Source organism: Lepisma saccharinum, chromosome 11, assembly GCF_977018435.1.
Source record: "Lepisma saccharinum chromosome 11, izLepSacc3.1, whole genome shotgun sequence".
Taxonomy (NCBI): Eukaryota; Metazoa; Arthropoda; class Insecta; order Zygentoma; family Lepismatidae; genus Lepisma; species Lepisma saccharinum.
In genome coordinates, this window is record NC_139239.1 from 68,310,007 (window position 1) to 68,335,560 (window position 25,554).

The window sequence follows — 25,554 nt, forward strand, 5'->3', positions numbered from 1 at the left end:
ATGAAAGGCGTAAATGTAAAGTTCTAGTGAATAATGGAAATAGAAAACTTAGATGAGAGATTCGCAAAATTTTCAAGTTGACTTTATGTACTGATATGTTCCAGTGGGAACTAGATAGGTGGTATCTGGAATTAATCCATGGTCATCTTTGACATAGCTAACATGATAATTCAATAATTATCGAATCTGACGATTGCGTAGGCATTCTACAGGTTTAAGATGTAAAGGTTGTTCAGCACATACTATATAATTATACAGGTCGAAGATATAAAAGACCGTTCAGCATGTATATCCTACAAGCTGAAGATATAAAGGAAGTTCGGCAAGTAAGGACACTTCCGAAGAGATAAAGGTCAGAAAGTATAGACTCCTACAGCCCTAAGATATAATTGAAGATGAATCAGATCCGTGTAGATGTAGCTGTCAGCTTTTGTCAGCTTAATCAAATTTTGAATTATTTGTCACATTTCTTCAAATCATCATTTACACTGGAAGTGAAAATTTGTTACTCTTCCTGCAATAAATTTGTTCAGAAAGAGGGAAGTGGTTCTGAAAATTTCCAAAGAAAGAATACATACACCTAACTTTCCCCAGGAAACTGAGGGTGACAAGAAACGCTCACATGTAAGAATAGAGTGCAGATAATTGTTTAGAATGACAAAAGCCATACAGAGGTAGGAAACTGTCGCGTGATGTCATTGTTCCTAAGTACACACTGTTTCATTCTTGACGTGATGTTATCATAATGCAGAGTACGGTTGATTGCATGTTCACCCTTGCCGTCATTTGCTGACTGGCATGCTTGCCTTGCACTCAATACAGGTGTCTTGTAAGCGAAGAAAAGAATCAATTCGCAACAGCTGTAGTCTAGAAGAGAGATTTTAAGTTATATATTTATCTCGCAATGTACTTTAAAAGTAAATATATTTATCTCGCAATGTACTTTAAAAGTAACATGATTGCATGGTTATACAGGAAAGACAGGATCGGGACAATCAGATATTTACGACAACACCGGATCGGAACACAACATGACTTCGGTCTATAGCTAATGCTACTAATACTGCTTCATAGCACGGCACATTACATGGACTGAGTAATCTATCCAGTACTTGCATACAGTTTATGACTGCACAAATTTGAGATCTTGTCACATTTATTCGGGTTACATTTGTTTTCAATCTCTTCGCGGAGCACACTTTGAGAACCCCTGAGTTGGACATTGTCCAAAATGTGAAGAAAATGAGTGAAACGAAGATCTTATGGGGCTTTATCTCTCATTTCCATAGAAGAGTTCGACAGAGAACGGGACTAACAAAGTCTAATCGGCCCAGGTTCACACTTCACAGGTGCATGCACAAACTGTATGCTTGCTTGCCCGTGCATTACGTCGGGCCATTTTCGTCACTGTTACGTAGCCGTGATTTTTCTGACTGTATAACACTTTCCGCATGTCTTTTGTTTTAAGAGCACTGGTAAAACGCTCTGAAGAAGAGTTGCCGGCAGAAGTTATCGAACAACAACGAATTACCTAGTTCCAAAACGTTACTGTTACATCCCCCATCCCTCCGCCAAATCCTACAGAACAGATTGCAACGTTGGTGGAGCTATTCATACTCATATTTTCTGCAAAACTGTCCACATAAGTCTCGTAAAAATCTTGAGCGTTGTTATTCGTAACAAGTAAAGTATACGTTATTTATAGTGTATTAGTATAAGAATAAAACTGTCATGTGTGTCATGAAGCCCCCAAATTTCAATTATTTGGAGATAATTATTTTTAGAATGTCTAAAGGTGATATTCAAACGCAGAAATTGATTTTTGCACTTTGGTGTCTTATTTTCTTTCTTATTCTACGTCAATTATACTCCCTTTGAAAGACGGATCTGAATGGATTATATTGGGTTAAAATAGCTTCGAATTCTCGTGAACATTGTTTTGTTAAAATTGTTCGTGTATAATCATAAAAAATACTAGTTTAGTTTATTTTGAAATCTGAATTATCGATAGAAAATAAATCACAACCAGCTTATTTTATAAGCCCTTTTTCGTAAAAGTATTTTAAAACTCTGTGATAACGTTTTATTTTTAAAATTACTTTGTGTCCAAAATATTTTGATTATTCCATTCCACCATCAAAAGTACAGTGGGATCCATGAGTATTACCGTGCAAATTGTCCATGACTATTTTCATTAATTTTTCTCTTACATCCTATGTGTTCTCAAGCGATGGATTTTTATGTATGCTGGTGAAGAAGTTGTCAACAGCTTGTTTTGAATTTTCTTTTAATTCTTGAAGCTGTTATTGGGTCAAATAAAGTGCACGAACATGGTGATGGACAATTTGCAAGGTAATACTCATGGATCCCACTGTACAAGCTTGTAGAATGACGGAAAATGATGTCTGTAACTAACAATAAATATTAATTTCACGTAAAACGTTAATCCACATTCCTCGCTTGGGTCGGAGTTCGGTCCTATATGGAATGTGCAGATCGTGCATAAAATATACATTCATATTGGGCAACATTGACTGACGTCATATTGCACTCAGGTGTTTCATAAGAACCCCAGCTGCCCTCGTGGTCTTATATTGTGGTCCCATCTGATGCTACCTGCTTGGCCAGGAATGCCATCCTTTTCCCATCGGAGCACGTGGGGAGGAGCAAGGTCTGAGAAATTCCAGCCGTCCTCCTCAACTTCCTTCTCATTCACATTCGTTGAGTAGAGAGCATCTGGAACAGAGAAAAAACAAAATTCTTCAAATCTGAGATACAGCGTGAGGAGTACCCCCTTGCGTGTATGAATGAATGAATGGAAGCTTTTCTTCCGTTTTGTGTTGGAAGAAGGCAGTTGCGACCTCTACAACCCCTTGCTCCTGAATTAATGGTATTGAGGACACGAGACCCGATTCATCCAAGCTCTTCACTGCTTCTTGAATCTTGTACGTATGCTTGCCCTTGCACATTTTCTTTCAGAGTGCTGTTCTCTTTCTTTCCTTTTCATTCTAATTCTTGAATTGAAAGGGATAAGAAGCTACAACTAATGGGGCATACAATGCTTATTCGCATTTCATGTTTAATATGAAAAAACTTTACTGATTTGAACTTATTCGTTAACATAAAACTGGGATTCCCATCTGCATGTATGGTCATTTTTCTATTATTTGTAGTGCTCATACATTACAGCAGGGTTTTGCTTTATTTTTCGAAGTTCCACTTATCTATACGATTACATCTCGTCAACCAATACCAGTTCACCTCATCTGATAGACTCATCTTTATACACTCACCTTGGACAACCGATAATGTACGACTTGAGAAAAAATATATGGTGGGCGTAAACAGCTAAATGTAAAGCTGTAAGTCCAACAAAACTTGTTGATGATGATGATGACAAAATGCAAGATTTTTGTGCACTAGCACTTTTTCTAGATCTTACATTTACCATTTTGTTTAGTTTCAAATTGCTAGCCAGTTTAAATTCTGAAAAGAACTTTATATTGTATTTTATTGGGCGAGAACTCTTTAAACAATCGACATTATATTTCATTACGTGTTTTTGCCAAAAAGATCAAAGTAAATACTTCGGAACGACAACATTGCTGCCTTAGAAATTCCGACGTATGTTCGTTCCCTTTCCTATTTATTTATTTCGCATTTTAAACCTGGCATTGATTTATCGGAGTTCATACATGCTGCAAATGAAATTTATTTAGTATTCTGTGGTCAAAGTTAATAGCGTTGTTGTCACTATTGAAGTTTCAAATAAATGAAGTTTAACGTGGCATTAGGAAAATCAGTTTTTGGACCGTTTTTTTTTTAAGGTACCGATTGTCCGTGTAAATGTACACGAAAATTCATTTAATATATTTTTAGATGTCAAATTGTGGCTTGCAGTATAAAAATACATGCTTCTTTTTGTGTTGCAGGTGTTATGGCATTTGGATATCTTCCGGAGGAGTTTCCGGGAGTTTTCCGGGCATGCCTGCATGGCTGAATCCTGCATCTTCTGTGCCTTAAAGGTAAGTTTTGAAATCCATTTTCATTTCCTTTTCCAGATTCTTCAAGTGAAATCCGACATCTTTATTCTGCGACGAAAAGAAATAGGACATTATTTGTTTTACCCGTGGGAGGGCACGAGGACCCGTTTGTTTACTTTGGCTTTCGCAAATGCAGCCGTCGCGACCAATCAGATGCGCTCCCGCCAAGTGGACGCGTGACGTCATTTAGCGGGAGTCCTTGTATAAGACTCGTTCGATTGGGCGCTCGTGTGGTCCAGCGCTCAAGGATGCTGTTCTGGCGGGCATGCAGCAAAGATGCATAAGAAACACGTTTTCCCGCCATTTTCTTTTAACCTTGGGCTCCGGAGTGCACGAAACTTGGACCAGACGGGCGTCTCGAAAATATTATGCCCTGTCATGGCCTTCATGTTTGGTTTCTTTTGCTGGCACAGGGTGTCGCACATTGGCAAAATTCGCTTCTATCAGTCGTGAAATTCAAGGAGAAATGTCTGGCCAACCCTTTATTTTTAGAGTTGAAAATAATTTGTTGCATGTCGAAAGATAAGCAGGATGTCGCAGGTTCAAATCCATCCAATTTGCGATTCTCATTGAGCCTTTTCCGTGGCTTTTCCTCCAAGTCACTCCAGGAGAATTCCGGAATGGTACCTGTGATGATTTTCTGCCCATCTTTTTTTCTCTTATCTTCTTCTCTACCTTTGCACACGCGATCCTCAAGATAAGAATTGTCTGCACATTGTAATGTAAGAAGCCATGGGGGCTCGATGTAGGATGTGGAGAGGTACAGGAGAGGTTCATGATCTCTGTCATTGTGGAGGTCCAGCTCGCTCATGCCGCCTACCCCCCCCCCCCCTTCCTTTTCCTTCAAGGTAGTGGGTGTATCATAATAGAGTAAACAACTTTAACAATGTATGTCGACCAACTATATGGAATACAACAATGATATTTGGTATGTATCAATGAGTAACACTTACAAGTTTCTATGAATGTCTACAAAGTTCAGTGTGGTTTCCACCAGGTATGCGACACACGTCCCATCGAAATTCGAGTTCTTGCCACACTTTTCTTCCGTAACACGCTCCAAACTGTGGAATGAGAAACACTCAATTATCTGTAAGAAAGTTTCAGTATTTCGCTCTTGCAAAATATAGTGGAGAAAAATAAGTGAAATTACTCGCTCCTCTAGCACCCTAACGGTAGTTCTTAGAACAAAAATGCACATAACCTTTTTTGTAGAGAATTTTATGTAGATTATTTTTCATCATAACCTCTTTTGCTGTAAAGTCCTTTCCAAGCGAGATATTTGCAAAAAACGATTTTGGGTGCCATTTTTCAGATGGCGGCCAAATCCAGGGTGGTGCAGGGGTGCAAAATTAATGTTGTTAAGAATCCTTTTAGGAAGATAATAAAATTTGTTCCAGCTTTCCCTATTTTGTTTCCTTATTGGACCCCAAAATCATCCCTTGCTGACTGGCCTAAAATAAACCACATGAAGATTGCTTTTCAGAATTTCCAATACCTACGTGGATCTTTGAAACAGAATACATTTCGGAAGAAGAAAAGTTGTGCCTGGCAGAATTAGCATGTTCGCCGGAAAAAAATGAGAGGCCTGACCAAAGTGTGACCATTCGTAAGAGTAGGATGACTTGGAGCGTCGTAGACTTGCGACTGCTGCTTGTTGTTGACATTGTAAACGAGAAGCAAGCAAGGACATTTTGACAGTCACTAAAGTAAATGGAAAAACCACATTTTCAGCAAACATTAATGTTTAATGAAGGAAGAGGGACATTAACGAAGTAGATACACCTAAGAGCGAAGTAGTTTTCGCTTCAGCGGTTGCGAATTGAAGGCACCGAACGGAAGTAGATACACCTAAGAGCGAAGTAGTTTTCGCTTCAGCGGTTGCGAATTGAAGGCACCGAACGGGTGTTCAAATTTCATCGTTCTGACAGGGTCTTTCTTCCCTGTCACTCCAGACCAATATGCAGGGATGGTACCCTTACAAAGGCATTTCCATTTCCATTTCGATTTCTTGTCTTCTGTTATGGTATCCGCATCATCTTCTCTACGCCAGGGCCTGCAGCAAGTATGATCCTCCTTTCTAATAAATATTATACCAAGTGAGTAAGAGCCTCCTCGATGACGCAGTGGTAGAGCCGTCGCCTTGTAATCAAGGGGTCCCGGGTTCGATACCCGGTGGAGGCTCAAAGTGGTTCGGATCCCGCTTTGAACTGTACGTCCCGTCCCAATTAGCCTTACTGTGCATAAAGTGGACTTAAAACACCAAACCAACTAACCAAGCAACGTAGTGAATAAAATCATACTTATCTGTCCCAGGTACCATAGTACCTTTTCATCTCCTTTAGATAAACCTCCCAACTCGGGCATTAACATAATATTTTTTAGATTTCGTAACGACACTTCCTTTACATAAAGTGCTATGCCCATTTATTGTACAGAAGTACAGTTACCATCAGTAAGAATGGACCCTGTAATACTCGCTCCACAGCAATGCGTAATGTGTGTTGCCTAACTCTACGGCGATGAACGAACCTGCTATTCAAAACTTGCTATGGAAGATTGTTTTGATTGGATTGATTGCTTTGCTTTATTTTACTTTGCTTTTTGTGCCAATTTTGGCTAATTTGCGAAGATGGGGTGAGTGATATGATGAAATTGATGAATGGACACTCACAAACATTTATTCCCAGGCCGGGATTCGAACCCAGGACCCCTGGCGCGATATGCTAACCACTCCGCCACGGGGGCCGGCCTATGGAAGATTGTTCATCGTTTTAGAGCTGGGCAAACACACAAGACATTACAGTGAAGCAAGGATTTCAGGATATAGGTGCCCCATTTTTATTGGTGGTGAGTGTACATCATATTAACTTAGGGTATTATCCCTACCGGCCAGAGTCCGTTCCCTCGTACTCTGACGCGTCTTCCGCCCTTTTGACCAGACATTTTTACGGCCTTGACACAAAAGTAAAATATATGTAGGGTTAATGACAACTTGTGCACCTTAGTTGCCTTTAAAAAGCCATATTCATGAAGTAGAAAGCTTCTTTTTGAGTCTACTTTATGCATAAGTAGGTAAATTGAGACTGGACAGTTTATAAGTGGGATTCGAATCACTGAATGAAACCTGGGACTTCTGATTGGCCGGAGTGTTTGGTCGCTACAATTGCTCTCCTACATACACAGACTTGACATATGGATCCGATACTGGTTTGCTGGAAGGACAATGAAAAAAAAGTGGAAGCGACATCTGGAGATCTGCTCCTGAAAAATAAAAGTGCGTGTGCTGCTGCTGCGTCGCTTAAAGTATTGCAGTTCTTTTGCACAAAAGAGAGAAAAGGCCAAAAGCTCTTACACAACACAAAAGCCACTCGTACTTGCGCACGCGTGCTGCGAACAAAGAACGAATATCCGCCTTTGTTATACTTGCCCTATCCCCCTCCCCCAGTCCCCTGCTCCTTCCATAATTCATTTTCCATTCTCACGTCCCGCACAGTTTCCCATAAGCACAGCCAATCGGTTCAAGTCTTCTGGAATCACTCGGACCGCAAATTCGAGTCGGGGAAGGTTTTGAACTTCGCTCCTCTGTGCGAGGACGTCGTGGGAAACCGCCAGGAACGATGTCAAGTGCGAAATCCCACAGGATAGGGTGGCGAATATCACCCCCTCTGGAGGGAATTTCATTCAGGTGTCGAGGCTGATGTGCAACCTCATGAGCGATAAAACCAACCAAGTGTGAATTTCAGCGAGTTTTGGATCTTTAGCCATGTTTCTGTGTGCGAAATGAAGTCCACCAAACCAATTTCCCCAGCTACACAAATAACGAATAACTTATGCATTTGGCGAGAATAATTAACGAAATCGAAAGTTATGAACAATATCACATGATAAACTGCAATAATTATTTTTTCACTTACAAAAAGAAAATCAATTACTTAAATATTTTGCAATGGTATATCATCATGTCAACCAACATAAGCAAGTTACCACTATTCTCCAGTATTCGATTGAAATGCAAAATAGAGAAAGTGAAAAGGAAAAATTCCGAATTTTACACACGCCAAAAAATATATTTTCTCCACGTATCAACAATGTCTACGGTGGAGGCACATAGTGGTTCGGATTCCACTTTAAACTGTAGGTTCAGTCCCGATTAGCCTCACTGTGCATTAAGTGGACTTAAAACACAAATTCAATCTATTTAATTTAACCATGTTTCGTAATAATTCATGTAACTGGATTTGAATTTGAGTATCAGGAGAGAGAGAGAGAAATATAGAAATGTGTTCCGCTCCGGTGCCATGGTTTCCGCTGTTTTTATTTTCAAGTGCACTTAATCCACAGATAGCCCAATCGGGACTGGACCCGGAGTTTAAAATAAAACCCGAATCCCTATATGCCTGAACCGGATATCGAACCCGCGACCTTTGATTACAAGTGGCGAATTTACCACTACGCCATCGGGATGCCCTTCTGTTGTGCTATCCTGAAAGTACCATGTAGGCTTTAAGAGTGGCCAGGTACTTTAGTAATGCCTGTGTTATTGCTGTCGCAGCTTTAGAGATCGATATGTAATTCCACATCGACTGTTGACAGACAGATCGATCTTGTTGTAGTAAGTAAACTGACAGGGTTCTATCATTGGAAAATTCTTAATATGTACTTGACAAGGACATCGATCGTCACATAAATGCATTTCTTATTGAGTGTTAAATGTTTTATTCATTGGATGCTATTTGTCACTATTGTTACCTTCATAGGTGAGCGTGTTGAAAGTGCGTTTTATTCATTACTAAAACATAAATGTGTGCACATTTCCGGATTTTTTCCGCACAGTTACTCAGCCATATTAGTCAACGAACAGTTGGTCAGTATAAAACAAAATAGCGTATGCAGACGATACATTACAGCACCGATCAGCATGTTGGTCAGTGTGGTTGCGCTGTAACCAAAACGTCCAACAGGAGATTTCCTGCTAAAGCAGACCATCTTTCTTTGAACAGGTCCCAAGACAATTGCTGCTTGAATTCCAAATATCCAAATAAGAGAAAATAAGTGTCGCTGTATCATTGGTATTTTACAACAGCCGCGTACGCAGAGCTATGCGAGGACAAAACGATCAAAGTCGAATCGTGACCAGAGACATAATGAACTCAATCAAACAGAGCTGCTTTCTTCGTTTTGGCATTTTGTTCCTCGGAAGTCCGATAGGTATCAATTTATTTGGGCACATGCTTGTTCAGTTCCTCGAAGATGATGATGATGATGCCTGCGTTTGATTTTTAGCCAGGGGGTCGCGCCTGCAGCGCGTGTAAATGTTTGGAGACGTTGAACTCTCCTTCCGAAGCGAAGATAAAAAGAAACGAGAGACGCAAAATCTTCGACGAAAATAGCACCATTCCGTCAGAACATCTGTAACTTACGTCATAGAGCCTATTTTACGGTGCTCCACGCCACATTTTTGCACGGATTGGTAAAGTCTTTTGTTTATGTACATCCCTGGAATCTTGAGTAATTTCGTGCCATAAATGCACGAAGTGGAAGATGACGAAAAGGCTACAGATTTGCCGACACCTGAGAACGACAAATCGTTCAGTTTAATCACCATTGACGATGCTTGTAATCCAATTATAAAAGCGTTATTATTTTTTAAATGAAAATCAGATTCGGTTTTTCGAAAAAAGATTCTGAAAGCCGAATCAGTTACCATATCGTGTCAATTTCAAGTGGAAATCGTGGCAAAATTTTGCTGCGGTTTTCCCAAGTCGTTTAGAAGTTGCTTTTTTTTTTGGTATTCATCCCCCCCTCCCCGAAACTTCTGGCAGGTTGAATTAATGTAAGTTCAGAAACCAAAATCGATAACTCATTTTCAAGTAGGCCGAATTATAGAAATACAATAGGGACACATTCCTAACAGAACCCTGCCTTAAGAAGATGGAGTCAAAATTTTTAAATATTTAAAATTCCATAAAACTTTTGTAAAACAAGCTGTATTAATTGGAATCTCATTCAACCTGCGACCTTTCCACATTTACTTCTGGCCATCTTCCCAGTCTTGTCCTTCGTTCATACTGGAAATTCCCTTATGATTGGCCCAAAATTATCTTTCCGACCTTAAAATTCTCAGTGTTGGTGGATAATATGTTTTATCCCCGGTGACAAGTGTTCGAACAACCAGCAACCACGGACTTCTTAGTTCCTACCCCCCCCCCCTCGACACACACACAGCGGTCTGTGTAGTATATAGATTTAGCCTGTACTGTGTCTCATAAAATACATGTTTTGGATAGTGCATAGTGACGACGACTGTTACGTATAGAATCAATTGTGGATGAACCCTCCCAAAAGTTTTTCTGTCTAGGGCCATGTCGTTTTGATTGATTCATTTTTTTTACTTTGCATTTATGCCACTCTTGGATAATCGCGAAGATGAGGATGAGTCATGACATGATGAAATTTACGAAGGGACACTCACAAATAACTGCCGGGATTCAAACCCGGGACTCCTGGCTTCGTAGCGCGCTGGGATAACTGCTATCACTCCGCCACGGAGGTGGGCTTCTACGACCATGTCGTCATCAGAAATTTGCTGCCGTTTACGTACGTCATGAGATGGATATGGAACATAGTTTTAAAGTCCGTCAGATGAGTTGTCACAGTTACCGAAAGCTCCTGAAGTCTTTGCTATCGTATCGAAAAATGCAGATGTACTCTTTGTTAGGTATTCAAGTGAGTTTGTAATCAGTACTAACAGAACCTACCTTTTTCATAACTGAAGACAAACAAAATAAAACAAAACATGAGAATTTACCTGAATGGATTTACCCCCGATGGAAAAACCTGAGGATCAAATCTAGCAAAGCGGGTCAAAAGTTCGTGAAAGAGTGAAAGGGATTACGTACAGAGGAGGCAGCCGACGTGAAGCGTCTTCACATGAGTCTCAAAATAATGAGTATCCTCTTCTGTGAGATAATCTACACGATACTCGTATCATCCTCGCGGTTGGTTGGTTTTTTGCTTTGTGCCGAGGAGGGGGGGCTCATTACATTGTCAAGTGCGTGAGAACTTCTCCCCCCGAGTACGATGGTTATCGACTTCCTTGCACATTAATTGCCCGCTTACACAATGTACATTCTGGAGCGAATGACAGCCCTTTGGGAGGTTCACCCCCCCCACTCCTCCACCCCCCTATCTTGCTCGACGAATATTCTCACGTTGTTTCCTGTTGTAGGTGAACTTTCTTTCTGCCCCATTCATAGCATTGGGCTCTGAAGATTGCCGTCTGTCGAGAAGACGTGCATGTGAAGTTGATCTCCTTCTGTGGTAAGTGGAGAGCGCGCATACGTGATGGCGTTGCCTAGCCATTTCAGAGGATTCCCTACGCCTTCTTTTCGATTGGAGATGCAGGCTTTCCTTCGCTGCAGTTTTTTCTCTCCTTGATCAGCAACAAACATGCTGTGATTTTCTTCTCTGTAAAATTTAGTCCTACATCTTCGATATCGTAGCTGTTGAAGCTCGTAATCAGGAATTCCCGGGTCTATTTTTAAACTTTTCTCGGTCTCGAATGGAAAGTCTTAATCTCGTCTCGGTCTCGAATGGAAAGTCTTAATCTCGTCTCGGTCTCGAATGGAAAGTCAATCTCGTCTCGATCTCGAATGGAAAGTCAATCTCGTCTCGGTCTCGAATTGAAAGTCTTAATCTCGCCTCGGTCTCGAATGGAAAGCAAGAATCTTGTCTTGAGATTCGAAATAATGAAATACACAAGAATGTAAAAAAAGTAGAAAAGCTAATGTCGCTCACGAGACGGGACAAACTAATATCTTCGAGGCCAAACAATTTTTTTCTAGAAAAGAGACGAAACGAAACGAGACAACAATTTCACGAGACGAGACAGATAACAACAAGAATAACACATTTTTCTTTTCTCGCGTCGCTTTTCTTCAAGTTTTGGCTGATCGCTACAATACCGATGAAATGGTGATTGCAAGAAATGGATGAAAGGGCATTCTCACAAAGGCACACTCCTAGGACTCTAACGCGGAACCACTTGTAGCGAAACTGTGAATCCACCATCTGACGTGCTCGACGAGACGACAATGTAAAAACATCTTTTTTGCACACTGAACATTGTATAACCTAGTCTCCCCTCAGTATGGCTGCATAAGTCACATAAATGGATTGTGACTTAGCAAGTCTTGAAGCGTCCGATCACTTTCTCGTCTCGATTTTTTTAAAGGCGGTTTCTCGTATGCAATGGCACAAACAAGTGATGTTAATAGTGTTGCCCACGAGACGAGACTTTGGCCTGTCTCTTCTCGTGGAAATGCTGTGAAATGCTGTCTCGTCTCGAAAATATTCGTTTGTCTCGGGACACATGATCAATCTCGTCTCGTCTCGAATTTTTAAAAGCCTGTCCCGTCTCGTCCCGTGGGCAACCCTAGATGTTAAGTAAACGTACCAACAGACACGAAATTCAGTGGGTAATCAGAGACGAGGTAGTATATTTTGTGGGGGCAGTAATATTTGCTATAAGTACGCATGATTATTTCTTCTTTTCTGTAAACATGTCTTGTTATTCAGTATTCAAATATCACACGTGAATAGAGCTCCCTTGCTTCAGCAATGCAACCGCAGATTTATTACACACCAGTTTCTCATTATCTGCATTATACGTACCACGTTTGTTGCGACCTTTTTCCTTACGCCATTGTTCTGCACTCGGTGTATATAATCTGATACAATTCACAGTTAAACATATATTTTTTCTTGTATTAATTGACATAAACATGTGCTATAAGAACGTCAGTGTTGGAAATAGCAAGTATCGCCAATCAGTTGCAGTTCATGTTCCATCTACAGAAGTTCAACATCCGTAAAGGTATATCTTCGCAATAGCCAATTGCTCGTGTTTTCCCTTCCTTCCTAACGGAGCCTCAGCATAATAACGAACCACTTTCACACTCCGCCGAGTAGAACGAAGATGGAAGCGTTTACATAAAAGATACAAGAGGAGCTAGCCGCGGCAACACCCAACCATCACGCACGTGATGTAATGGATTAAACGCCCGTGTTTTGTTCATTAATTAACAAGAAGGCTCCTTAAATGGTGAAAGTGCACCGCAAACATTCGTTGAACAGGATGCATTTGCCTGTTGATTTAACACTCGCGCCATGATCTTGTGGATGCATTGAAGGAAGAGGAAAAAAATTACAGCGTGATTCGGATTCGTCGTGAACACTTACAAATTTGCATGGTTGCGATTGTATTAAAGCGCCCTTTAGAATGTCGTCGATTTGGATTAGTTACGGCGTTTCTCGTGTTGTAATTGAAAACAAAAAATGGAAGGAAACCAGCAGTACTCGTTTTCGCATTTTAAGTTGTTTTTTTACGTACCCAATAGAAAGAAATTGAAATTACAGTAAAATGACTATTAGATCGACCACAAGGAAAAAGCCTTCAGACGAAAAGTTCCCGCGCAGCTTTTCCTTCTCCCCTCCACCTCCGGCCATAAGGAAGCATGGTCCACTCTCCACCTCCCCTATTCGCGGGAGTACGGTGCACAGGAGTCGAGGGTCTGCGCAGGTTGTTTTGCTCGTGGTTCCACTATAGTATATTAACTTTCAGTTCAGTTTTGAACAGAGATGTATCTCTATACCGTATAGTTATATTTCCGGTTTATTATGTGCATTTTTAGCAAATATTCGACATGCCAGTAATGTAATTCGATTCGAACACTAATTTAAAAGTTGGTGGCCCAACACAAATACTCGATTCAGAGATACTATACCATAAAATGGTTGACTGTAACAAGACTCGAGGACTTAAACTTCCTATACAAGTGAACAGTGACATCTGGCGACAAGTTCGAAATAGCATGCGTTTTCGTAGCAAACTTCCACTCATTACAAAAGGTTTACAGCATTTTCCAGTCATCACAAATCACGGAATTTTCATCGCACCGCATAAAACTTGTACGAGAACTTCAGGGCGATGATAATCGTCAATAGAAGCTTGTTAGTCCTTGAATATGTATTAGAACGCGTGTTGCCAAATCGACCGTCATGCCAGCTGCTGGCAAGAGCGAAAAACAGGTTTTCTTTCTTATCTCGGCTTGTTCAATTCAGGTGTTCTGTTTCAGAGACCAAATGAATTATCAAGTTGCAATGTTTTTCGGCAATCAGTGAACATGCTACTTAAGTAGTGACTAAAACGTCTCAATTAGAATTTGGGTACAATTTTCAGAGAAGCCCTTGCTTACATTTCACTGGCGTACGCGGGGGAGATGATGAGGCTACAGTCCTTCCCGAAATCATGATAATTTCAAAGTTATCAAAGGAAAGTACCAAATAACTCGGGAAAGGTCAAACTTATAAATGCAAACTTGCATTACAATGATCCCAGATTACTATTTTCACAATTCCAACCCCATCAGAAAAAAAAATCCTGCGTGTGTGGGATGATTCACACCAAACATTAAGGATCAAACATGTTGCAAAAATCTTGGAATACTGAGTCTACAAGACATTTGGGAAATTTCGATAAATTCCAGTTCATGTTCAGTTTTATTTTCTTATTTCGGCTTGTTCAATTGCTTTCTTCCGTTCATGAATCTGTCTTCGGGTAATCTCATATGTTGAGTGTGGAATTATTGAGTAACGAAAGGGCATTATTGTAAAGAAATTTAGGAATTCTAAGAAAGGCAGGTTAGATAAATTGGCAATTTTACTAATGTCTGCTCAAAGAGAGAGGCATTTTTTTTCATTCACTCAGATAGCTACAATAATTGCAGTTTACGAAGATGGGAATGTCAGTTTCGGCATGACTTGTGTGTAACGACAGCACCACCATAAGAAATGCTGCTTTATTCCAAATTATGTTCAAAAAGTGTAAATTTTCTACACATTTTTATCAAGTCTAAACTCAACCGATAGCTACCTAAAAGGCGAAATGAAGTTTCATTTGCTGAGATTGTCCGTTTTTTGACGTTTATCTGTGACTAAACTTATGCTGCGAGAAATTACTCCTGCGTAGACTTATGTGATATGCACTGCAGTACTGATAGGCCAATTGCCGTGATTTTCAGGCAGTTTATAGCGTGCATAACCAGGCTTAACCTCTCGATACAAACAAAATTGACATTGTTTCATAACATAATGCACATGGTCACGTGTAATTTAACTTCCATGAGAGCATGTACTGAAAAACTCTCGGCGCATATTCAATCAGAAAAGGACTACCACCAGATAAGCATTGTAGCTTGAATTATTGCATGTTTTTAACGATTCATTGTTCTGGCTAAGTCATCGTCATTGCCATTCAGTGCATCTTGATTAGTGACAAAAGACAAAAGAACGTGATCGGGATAAGGGTGGGGGAGTGTCTTGCATGGAGTTTTCCAACAAGAGAAGTTCTTCAAGAAACTCTTGCACGATTTTTCAACGTTTGTCAAGCTAGACTCGCCACGCCCTCTGTTCACAATAAGAGGAAATCGCTTTGGGAAATGGCTGTTCTTGTATTCTTTCCCTCAGGCTCTTCCGTAGAGCGCGACAATATCGGAGGCAAGCAACTGCTAATTGTTAAGCACGAGGCGCATCGCCGGAACATATCAAGCGTGAAGATTGATGCGGACTTGATTTTATTATGGATATGTGAGGAAGGAGGGTTTGGGGTAGTTGTCGACCTGTTCTGAACGAAGATAGATTGTTTATCCGCTTTTCATGCTTCAAGAACTTTGGTAACGGAGGTAAGAAAGTGTCCATAGGGTCGTGTAGAAGGATTTAGACTTTGCAAATCTATCAGTATGGAGGAGTTCCCCATACTATTACGCACCAATGATTAACTTTCTAGCTATTGTAACTCGTGATCGTGAGATATGTATAGTCAATGTACGATCGGCTGACATTGTGGCACAGATAAACGTACAGTGGGATGCATGAGTATTTCCGTGCAAATTGTCCATGACTATTTTCATTAATTGTTCTCTTACATCCTATGCGTTTTTAAGCGATGGATTTTTATGTATGCTGGTACAGAAGTTGTCAACAGCTTGTTTTGAGTTTTCTTTTAATTCTTGAAGCTGTTATCGGGTCAAATAAAGTGCACGAATATGGTGATGGGCAATTTGCACGGTAATACTCACCACTGTACTAGGAGAGTCAAATGAAATCCTTAAAAATACAATAAAAATTGTACGACTCTAAATACAGCTCAAATTTACATGAGGTATCAAATGTTCAAGGCTGCAACACTAATTAAGTGAGCTTCAAAACGTCATTTTGGTAATTTTAAAGATGACGCCGCCTCTACACACCTGCACCAGTGAAGAGAGTGGTTTCTTGCCCTCTGTCAGCCTAAAAGTTTTCATTTGACTCCCCCTTGTATTATAATACGTTTATCTGTGATTGTGGTCTTACAAGCCACAAGAAAAAATAGTACTAGGAGTCATCTAGAATCAACAGTGGGTACTCGATGCGCTGACCACGTGTCTCCAGCATAGTAGAAATGCTAGTAAGGAAAATATGATGTGCTCTAGGTACAGAGCAAATGGGCATGGACACAATCATTAGAGGCACATATTTTTGGTAAATAAAAGAGCAAAATTGCGGTACAAAAACAGAGTCGATTTCGGGTTCAAAAGCGGTAAATAAAATAAAATTTCGGTGTTATAGCGGTGAATAATCACATTAAAAGTGCTATATAAAATGACATTTTGGTTTTAAAATTGTAAATATAATCCTAAATTTGATTTATAAACTGCACTTATTACTAAAAATAAACTTCTCCCTTCTAATAGCACATTTATGTAGTTACCAGAGTATTAAGTTTATTCCTGAGTAAAGCGGTCCATTTTTGCTTCTCAAGTATTTACAGCAGAATTAATCAATTTTACGTGAATTGCATAACTCACAGGATACTTCAGACTTCAGAAAGTGTCGCGTCGGTATATAAACTGTAAATTTCGTGTTTAAGAGTATATTTCGCATTTTGCAGTTCATTTCGCATTATTTCGTAACAAAAGTGGGTAGAAAAATGCGCCTCACACGTTTCAGAAACAGGAAAAATGAACATTACTGCATGTTATTTCATATTTTGTGTTTTCGTCAAAAACGAAATTTGCATGCCTCTAACAATCATATATTAAGATGTTTTATTTAGTATAAATAAAAAAAAATGGGGCTGCTTATACTGACGAATTCTAATAGTTTACTCGGTCATGGCTATTTTGTTTTTCCATTTATCTTCTCTTATGTGTTTGTAGTAGTTTCTTTTTTATCCATATTTCAGTCAGGGCAAACGTAGAGGAAGAAATACGTGACACAAAGTTAAAAAAAATATATCAGTTAGGACGTTAAAAATGTGCCCTGAGTGTACAGATTTTAAATTTCATAACTCCATCCATTATACGCCCTCCACTTGGTGCGCCACTGGGCAATTCACAATGACGTCACTGCTCCTGGAATCAAAATGGACCATATTTTCTTCCATGACCTTTCGTTGTATTCAATCAAGCGAGCCACTGGAGCAAAAACCATGAAAACATTTCACTGGTGGCCGGCCGACCAGGTACAAATCCAGAAAGGGAAAGCAGTTGGTACACCTGCCCGGTTACCGTACAATCTGTGACGTCACAAGGAGCGAGGTCTTTGCTTCCCGGTAAAGCGAATGTGATAGCCAGGGGGCATCTGCCAGCTTTCGGAGAAGCCTGGCTCTGTTACCTCAGCATAAGGAAAAAAAGACAGCTAAAAAGAAGCAAAACGAACACTCATTTACATTTTCCCAAGTTGCTTCCACTGCGTGACGTGTAAGGAGTAGGCAGCCATTAAATGATATTTGTTAATCGTTTGGGAGCCGTAAAGTTGTACGGAACAAAAGTTACTCGTGAAATCATAAAAGCCATGGTGCTCACTGACAAAAATCTGTACGCTTCAACCCAGAGATTTTAAGAGGAAAACCCAGTAAAAAAAATAATTAAAAAATCAAAAGAAAAGAATGTGGATTGATATAAATATATATTTCACATTAGTAAATCGACAATTCATAATCGAGATTAGAGAAGAAAACAAAAGCCACGTATTTTTTTTCTACCCGAACATTTTTAATGTCGCAGAATTGTTACTTTAAAAATAAACAGAAGACGCCACTAAAGATCACAATATTTACTTGCAGAACATTTTCGCACCGTCAATATCAATTCCACATAAAGTGAAAAATATAGTTCTGTCGCCTTATGTTTCTTGTGAAAAAGAGTATTTACTTTTCAATAACTAGTCCATTTCGACGCATGTTTTTTATTATTATTATATGCAACTTCATGTAGCTTGCTCATAAAATTTAAATTACATTTTCAAGTTATTTCTAAACAAAATGAGGTAGACTGGTCAAATTTAGGGTGTACTTTGCTGTCTTTGTACTTCAGATATCTCAATACAATTTGGATTAAATCATTTCCATCTTGTGTATTTTAATTGCCCATGTACTGACAGACGCACTTCCTGTGACTAAGTGAAAAAGGAAAACGGATTACTTTCAATATTGAAAATTATTTATTGGTATGCTCATCAGATCTTCCAAACAACGTACTAATTAACTAATACAACAGGTTGAAATGCCATGACAATGGTGCTGCAACCTGTCATCCAAAAATTGATGCAATTTTTTTGGACGCTTGATTTATTTATGACATGCTGGATTAAAAAGAAAGAAAAAACATAGCTTTATGACATAAGCGACACCAAGAACCGTGATTTTCTCCCTTGTTATTTGCTTTCATATCATTTGATTCGGCATGTTTTGTTTTGTTATGTTTTACTGTGTGCCTACTCTGTATGATGAAAACAATACAAGTTTAGGTATAATCGTAGGATAAAATCAACATGGACATTTTGCCTGGTTCAAAACTTCCTCTTATGTTTATTACCGCCATAAGTTCCTTATGCTCAGACGGTCGATCATGAAAAGTAAAGTTATACGTTATGCACGATTTCCCTATTCGCTCGTTTGACAGCGCATGCAATGATAACACATGTTGAGCATGGTTGGTCGTGACCCAAGTACACAGTTTGAGCACAGCACGTAACACACAAGGGAGTTTGAGCAGTCGTATGTTTTGTGCAGTGTCAAGTAGTTCGTGACACTTGTCATGGACGGAAGTAATTTCTAGTGTGTACACTCGCAGCCCTGTCGATTATATCTACTCGGTGAATGACAAGTTTGTAGTCATAGGTTTCTTAGTGAATGTAATGCACGACGAGATATGTTGATTTGTACACGAAATGTGTAGCATAGTAAAACAAGTATGTATTCAGCCAATGGAAGAGAAGAATGTTCTTGTAAAGCGTATTGGTTGAGCATATTTATTCAGAATCTTGGGAAACTGCTGGAGTAGTTTCAAGTAGGATGAATGATTGAATTGTTCCTCCATCTGCCGGGAATCGAGCCAGAGACCACAATTCAAAAAAGCAATAGACACTGAGTGTCACAGTGGCGTGCCTAGGATTTTGGAAAGGGGGTTACGTACATTTTTTTAGTCGGTTGTCATTATGCCATATTTTCCTGCCTCTGACTTTTATTTAGAAATACTGGGCCAAAAGGGTGTGTGGTATGGCCCCATCAACCCCTTTGGGCACACCACTGATCATTGATTTATCCATTCCCCCCCAATTGTGTTCGTGCCATCCCAACATTTTCCACAAAGGTTACATATGGCTGGCTATATTTATCTAAATTTGCCTCTTTGGATTGAAAATCCTGTATACATTTATGTGACAGCGTTTGGACATTGGTAGTCTTAAAATTCTAGTGGTGTGCCACCAGCAAACTGCAAAGAAACTCATATTTGTGACCGCAAATGTGAAGTTCGATAAAGGAAAAAAAGAAAAAAAATGATGCTATGAACGGAAGTCTGGAGCACGTGCCTCCACTTTCATCAGATGACAGGAGCCCAGGAGTCGTCAGGTTCTTGGATTTCCATGAACTTCCGCCGCCAGTCCTCCTGTCCCCGCCACACCGCTTTCCCCTCCCCTCCACCCTCTGCCCTGCAGGTATTATCTCCTCTCTGCTTCTCCGTGTGTATTTGTGCGTGAGTAGCGAGTGTGTAGAAGGCACCCAGTCTGTGTGTGTGTGTGGTGTACATAGTGCTGTGCTGGTGAAGCTGAAGAAATGTAAAAACTTCCTTTTAACAAGCGCGGGAAGGTGCACTCTATATGGATTATGCACGGGATAGATTGGACAAGTTACCACGTGGACAACAAAATAAGAAACATGTAAGTTTACATAATACTCTGTTGCCCTTGTACTCGCGCCACGATATTGTTTCCGCGTATGATGTGACCCAGATTTTATTTTTTTCAGGGTGCCATCTGGTTGTATTTGCACGTAATATTGCTAGTTAAGCGCTTGAAATTAGTAGATTTAGAACATTCTGTTTCTGTTGTGTGGAAAAGAGGTTCGGACGCGGTGCGCGTAGGCAGGTAGAAGGTTTCTGGGACTTGGGGCTTCCACGAAAGCACACTCGGCCAGGTAACGGTAATGAACTTTTTTTTCCTTCTTTTCATCGCGAGGCCAGGAGGTGGCAGGTACGGCGTTTTCGTGTTGCTGCATAGAACCCAGGTCTGGCGGTCCCCATTGTTGGGTTTTACACCTGCCGGTTACAAAAGATTATTTTGAACCATTTGTCACCAAAGTAGAAAGCTGCGAGGTGGATTTTGGACACTGGTCAGTGATATTTTTGCTTCGGTACTACAGTCGTAAGATTCCGTCCAGATTACATATATAGCTACGAGTTAGATTGATTCATGATGTTACCAACTTAAGAACTGTTCGTAAATCAGTCTTTGGAATTAACGAGGTACTACGAGTAACGAAGTGAAGTTTTTGTACTGAAGGACATTTTGGATTACGTTGAATTTTCTTTTCTTATCTATACAGTTTCATACAGAAAGATGAAGTTGATTGTAATTTAACGAACATTAATTTTAACTTTACTTAGTTATCAATGAAGACATCATCATTTGCCGTTAATGAATGTATTTTTTATCTACGTATATTTATCTAAAAGCAACTATAAAAAAAAAGTAAGTTGATTACCTTTAAAGGAAGAAATAAGTTACTTTAACTAACCTAGTTACATTTTGAGCCTAATAACTGCAACGGTTACCTTAAAAAAATGTTCAACTGAATTTTTGAATTTTATTTATTTACTAGCTGATTGCCCGGGTATTTATTTATCCCAATCTTTTTATTAGACAGGAATATTATTAATTCTAACTATAGTGTAAATTGAACTTGGGAGTTGAACGGCATTGGGAGTGTCACTATTCATCTTAGTGGCCCCAAAAACTATGGATTCCACACTAATATCGATCGTTTTCTATTATTTGTACATGCCACCCTCTTCCCACCCCTACCCCTAGGGGTGTCTTGGAGTTGAACGGCATTGAAAGTGTCACTATTCATCTTAGAGACCCGGAAAACTATGGATTCCACACTAATATCGGTCGTTTTCGAGTATTTTTACATCTTACAAAATGTCTTACTCCAAACGTATGTGAAGAACTCCACATTTTCTCCAGCCACAAATACAGTCACGGACACTGCAGGCTTGTAATGAATACATTGACTTTCAATGGAATCGTTACAAGCCGGCAGTGTCCGTGACTGTACAAGCCACGTCCCTTACGGCAGGGTTGCAATCCGCGAGTACGCGGAAATCCGTCCTTCGCGGCCCAGACGCAAATGACCATTTCGGATAGTAGGAAAGCATGAAAGTTGCATTTCATGATTTTAATACAAAGAATAAACTTCAAGGAACACAACCAAAAAAAAGTTTCTACGGTAAGTGTCCACAAGTTTCTCGCCATATGCAACCGTTACCAATCCAACCACGAATTGCATTTCGGGCCCTTAGAACGAATCAAAGTTCCATTTAATGACTTTACAAATAAAGAATAAACATCAAGGAACACAACCAAAAGAAGTTTCTACGGTAAGTGTTCACAAGTAACAAAGATATAGCCACCCCCAAAATGACTCTTTTCTCGCCATATTTCTTTCCAGATTGTAAGTGATATGTGTACCAAGTTTGGTTGAAATCGCTCCAGGCGTTCGAGAGTTATGCCGGGACAAACATGCACACACACATACATCTATTTTTATATATAAAGAGATTTCCGAAAGTCGGTAACGGACGAAGGGGTAGGTGAGGGCGACCAGCAGTTCCTTTTTGCTCGATTGTTGATTCAAGATTTTATCCAAGAGATGCTTACCAAAATCAGAGAAATGTTTGGACGTGATCTTGACAGCTGAAAGAGAGTTAGAAACACCATATAGTAGGTGTTTATCATGTGGGAGAGGATGTATGGGGAATTTTAGAGTCAACAGGCCACAAATTGGGCCTTTGCGAAACATTTTAGGGGGTGTTGAAGGAATTTGGCAGAGCATTAGGGGTTTGTGATTAAATCACTACCATATAGAAAATCCTTTGATTAACCATAATCAATTCCTTCACCTTTTTACAAGGGGGCCTCAAAGTTGGGGTAGTGATAACGTCGTTGCCTTGTAATCAAGGGGTCCCGGGTTAGACACCCGGTGGAGGCCCATAATGGTTCGGATCCCACCTTAAACGGTAGGTCCAGTCCCGATTAGCCTATCTGTGCATAAAGTGAACACAACAACACAACCTTTTTACAAGGGAGTGACGGAAGATGTTAACTTATGTCAAGAAATTCGTCAACGATGTTCGTCTCACCCTAGGGCGCCCAATAAACATGTATGTAGAGGAATGGTGGGGTTTCGTATAGGACAGCAAGAAGTTAGTAACCTGGCAATGTTTAGGAACCACTAGTTCACGTTGATGCTTCCAGGGAAGGTGATAACAGGTAATACGGACGTATTTAAATTTTGCAACATTTTATTTTGGGCTGGTACTGTCATCAGCACCACGTTCCGTGACACGTCATCCTTTCTGAGGTGAACTGAACTCTCAATTCGTGCGAACTTTGGAAAATATGGCTACCGAGGTATTAGAAATCGTAGTCTGACTAAGAGATGACATGCTTCACTTGGCACGGGGTTTTGATGCGGTTCTTTTCACCATTCACCTTTTTTGTGTGACTCAGTTATGATTCAGTTTTGTAGTGATTCAGGTGGTTAAGGGACAACCAACCAATCGTCATCATCATCAAGGGTTATCTGAAGAAGTCAGATCCATCAGTCCACATTTTATATTGCTAGTACGAATACGTGCACTCGCTTATTTATTTTCGCTGGACGACTTTAACAGTTTCGTAAAATGCTACTCGTATATTGGCAGATTGGCAGGCAGTTCCGTTTGAATGTAGAACAGAGGCATAGCCCACCTTTTACGTGCGACAAGCCCACCACTGAGAGCAAACACACCTGGTTCAAAATTACCAACATTACCAGTTGTCGACATGGCGCGGCATTCTTTGAGACCGCACTTCTTCGTTAGAACATGTTCGATGGAGGTTGTAGAAATATTGTCACAAAGTCTAGAAAATGCTTTTGACAAACCAGTCCTGTAACATTGGATGAACCCAATTTTTTAGATTTCTTCATTTTTCGACGGTTATGTAATCGTGATACCAGAACAATAGCAACAGTTCGATTCTGAAAATTTGTGACCTGTTTGATGGGAAGGAAAGAAACATCCACGCTAGGATTAACAATTCATTTGGTGAAATGCACACATGAGTCTCTCTACAGATAGGCACAATGTTGAAGTGCCTATCCAAAAATTATGAGGAAATAGGGGAAATATATGTAACTGCTACATTTCTAGTAAATGAAATTAGAATGAAAATGTTTTAGTGTTTTATTGCTGAAATATCCTGTATTGCTCTGAAACGACGTATGTTCAGAAGCAATGCTACTTGCAGTTTGCGAGAGGATGCTGATTCCTCGTGTCCGTTAACCACATGTATGGAGGAAATGCAACGCCGTGCACTGCCGGAGTGTGTACCGGAAGCGAATTGCCCGTCGCCGTGTAAATTATTCAGATGTTCCCGAATGGAGGCAGGTGGAGGGGGAGTGGAAGTCCTGAGCGGAGTGAATGACTCAACATTTAAGAGAACCGGACGTGTGTGTGTTTCCATCGTTTCCTGAAACAGTGTCGGATCCAGGTGACTGTTACTTCGATTCCTCAGTCTCTTCCAACGTCGTCGGCTGGCGGAAGTGCCATTTTTTTTTATTTTTAGAACTTTGCAAAAACAAAGCCTGTACAATAGCTTTGTTCGCAATATGTATTATATATAGTAATTGTTCTGCGTGCTGCAAAGATTGCATTACAGCTGGTTGCCATCGGTTCATTCTGCCACTTAACAGCACAATTACTCATTCTTGTTCTTCACGTACCGCCGCAAAATATATGAACAAAGCACGGGGCAATTGTTCATAGTACGTAAAACAAAACCCCAAATCATACACGCACGAACACACATTGTATGTTTATGAATATGTGACTGTGTATTGCATTTTAAACACGTTGTTGCTACCGACAATGCTTGAAGTACTTCGCACAGTTCAGATATAAACGATAAGAGTAGAAGGAATATGCTATGTCCTGAAGACACGTGGTGGCGTGGAGGTATGGTTCCAAGCAGTCTTGATCTTGACCACATTGTGCAGATGATTTGATCGAAACCACGCTCCAGCCGCCTCAGACACACGTTAATCAGAGGCTGGGCGAACCCTAGGCCCACTAATGCAGGGTCAGCCAACACGGGTCTCGAACCCAGGTCTCCAGCTTGAGTCAAATTTCATAACGACTAAGCCACCACGGCTCTGCGACAAGGAAAAGTGAACTCTAAATTCGAATTGACCACGGAGCCCAAATTCACACTTTATATGCAATCATTATTCATCATGTCCTTTGAATGGCGACGACAAGACTGGAACATTACATCCCAACTGCGTTTCCTCTCTATATTTCACAAGCACTAAGATGAAACATGAAAGATAAAAGAATAGAAAGTCCTTGTGGCAGTCATTGTCATTACATATCGGTGCATTATTTAGTGTGCTAAATTGTGTGTTGTCACTAAAGGCCTGGTAGCCGATTTAAATTGCAAGATCTAACATTGCATGCTAATGTAGAACCATTCTCACTAACATTCAGAGAATTACAAAATCAAATATTATTTTAGATTTGAACCATCACAAGTCACAATTGAACAAGAATCAACAATAATATTTTGAGCCAATTTAGAAGTTTAGTTGGCTCCGTATTGTAGCTGCTGGCGCATTTACAATTTCATTTCAGACTAGTTTTTTAAGTCAACCAGTAATAATGACTATATTTTTCCCAGTTTGGGGGCATTTTGAATTATCTCAAGCCCAATACGCCACTGATTGGAGCACCGATTTGTACATAAAATTTAAGGTTCCTAAATGTGTTCTAATCATTTCTACAGCACTAATGGTGTGACGGATCAGTAAAATAATTTTTTTCTAGTAACACCAAGTCATGATCCACGTAATTATCACTTTCCGATA

The 25,554-nt window shown here is 40.0% G+C and overlaps 2 protein-coding genes across 3 annotated transcripts in view; one reads left to right on the forward strand and one right to left on the reverse strand.

Moving 5' to 3' along the window:
- LOC145995299 (DNA excision repair protein ERCC-1-like) overlaps positions 1-25,554 on the reverse strand; it is a 347,987-nt gene that overhangs the window by 238,255 nt on the left and 84,178 nt on the right. The gene's annotated exons all lie outside the window — the stretch shown is intronic.
- The window catches only part of LOC145994892 (uncharacterized), a 149,368-nt gene that overhangs the window by 94,183 nt on the left and 29,631 nt on the right, over positions 1-25,554 (forward strand). For both annotated transcript variants that reach the window (XM_083131348.1, XM_083131349.1), the window contains one exon: positions 3,933-4,025. In XM_083131348.1, the coding sequence (XP_082987474.1) occupies positions 3,933-4,025 (93 nt within the window). The remainder of the gene's footprint in view (positions 1-3,932; positions 4,026-25,554) is intronic.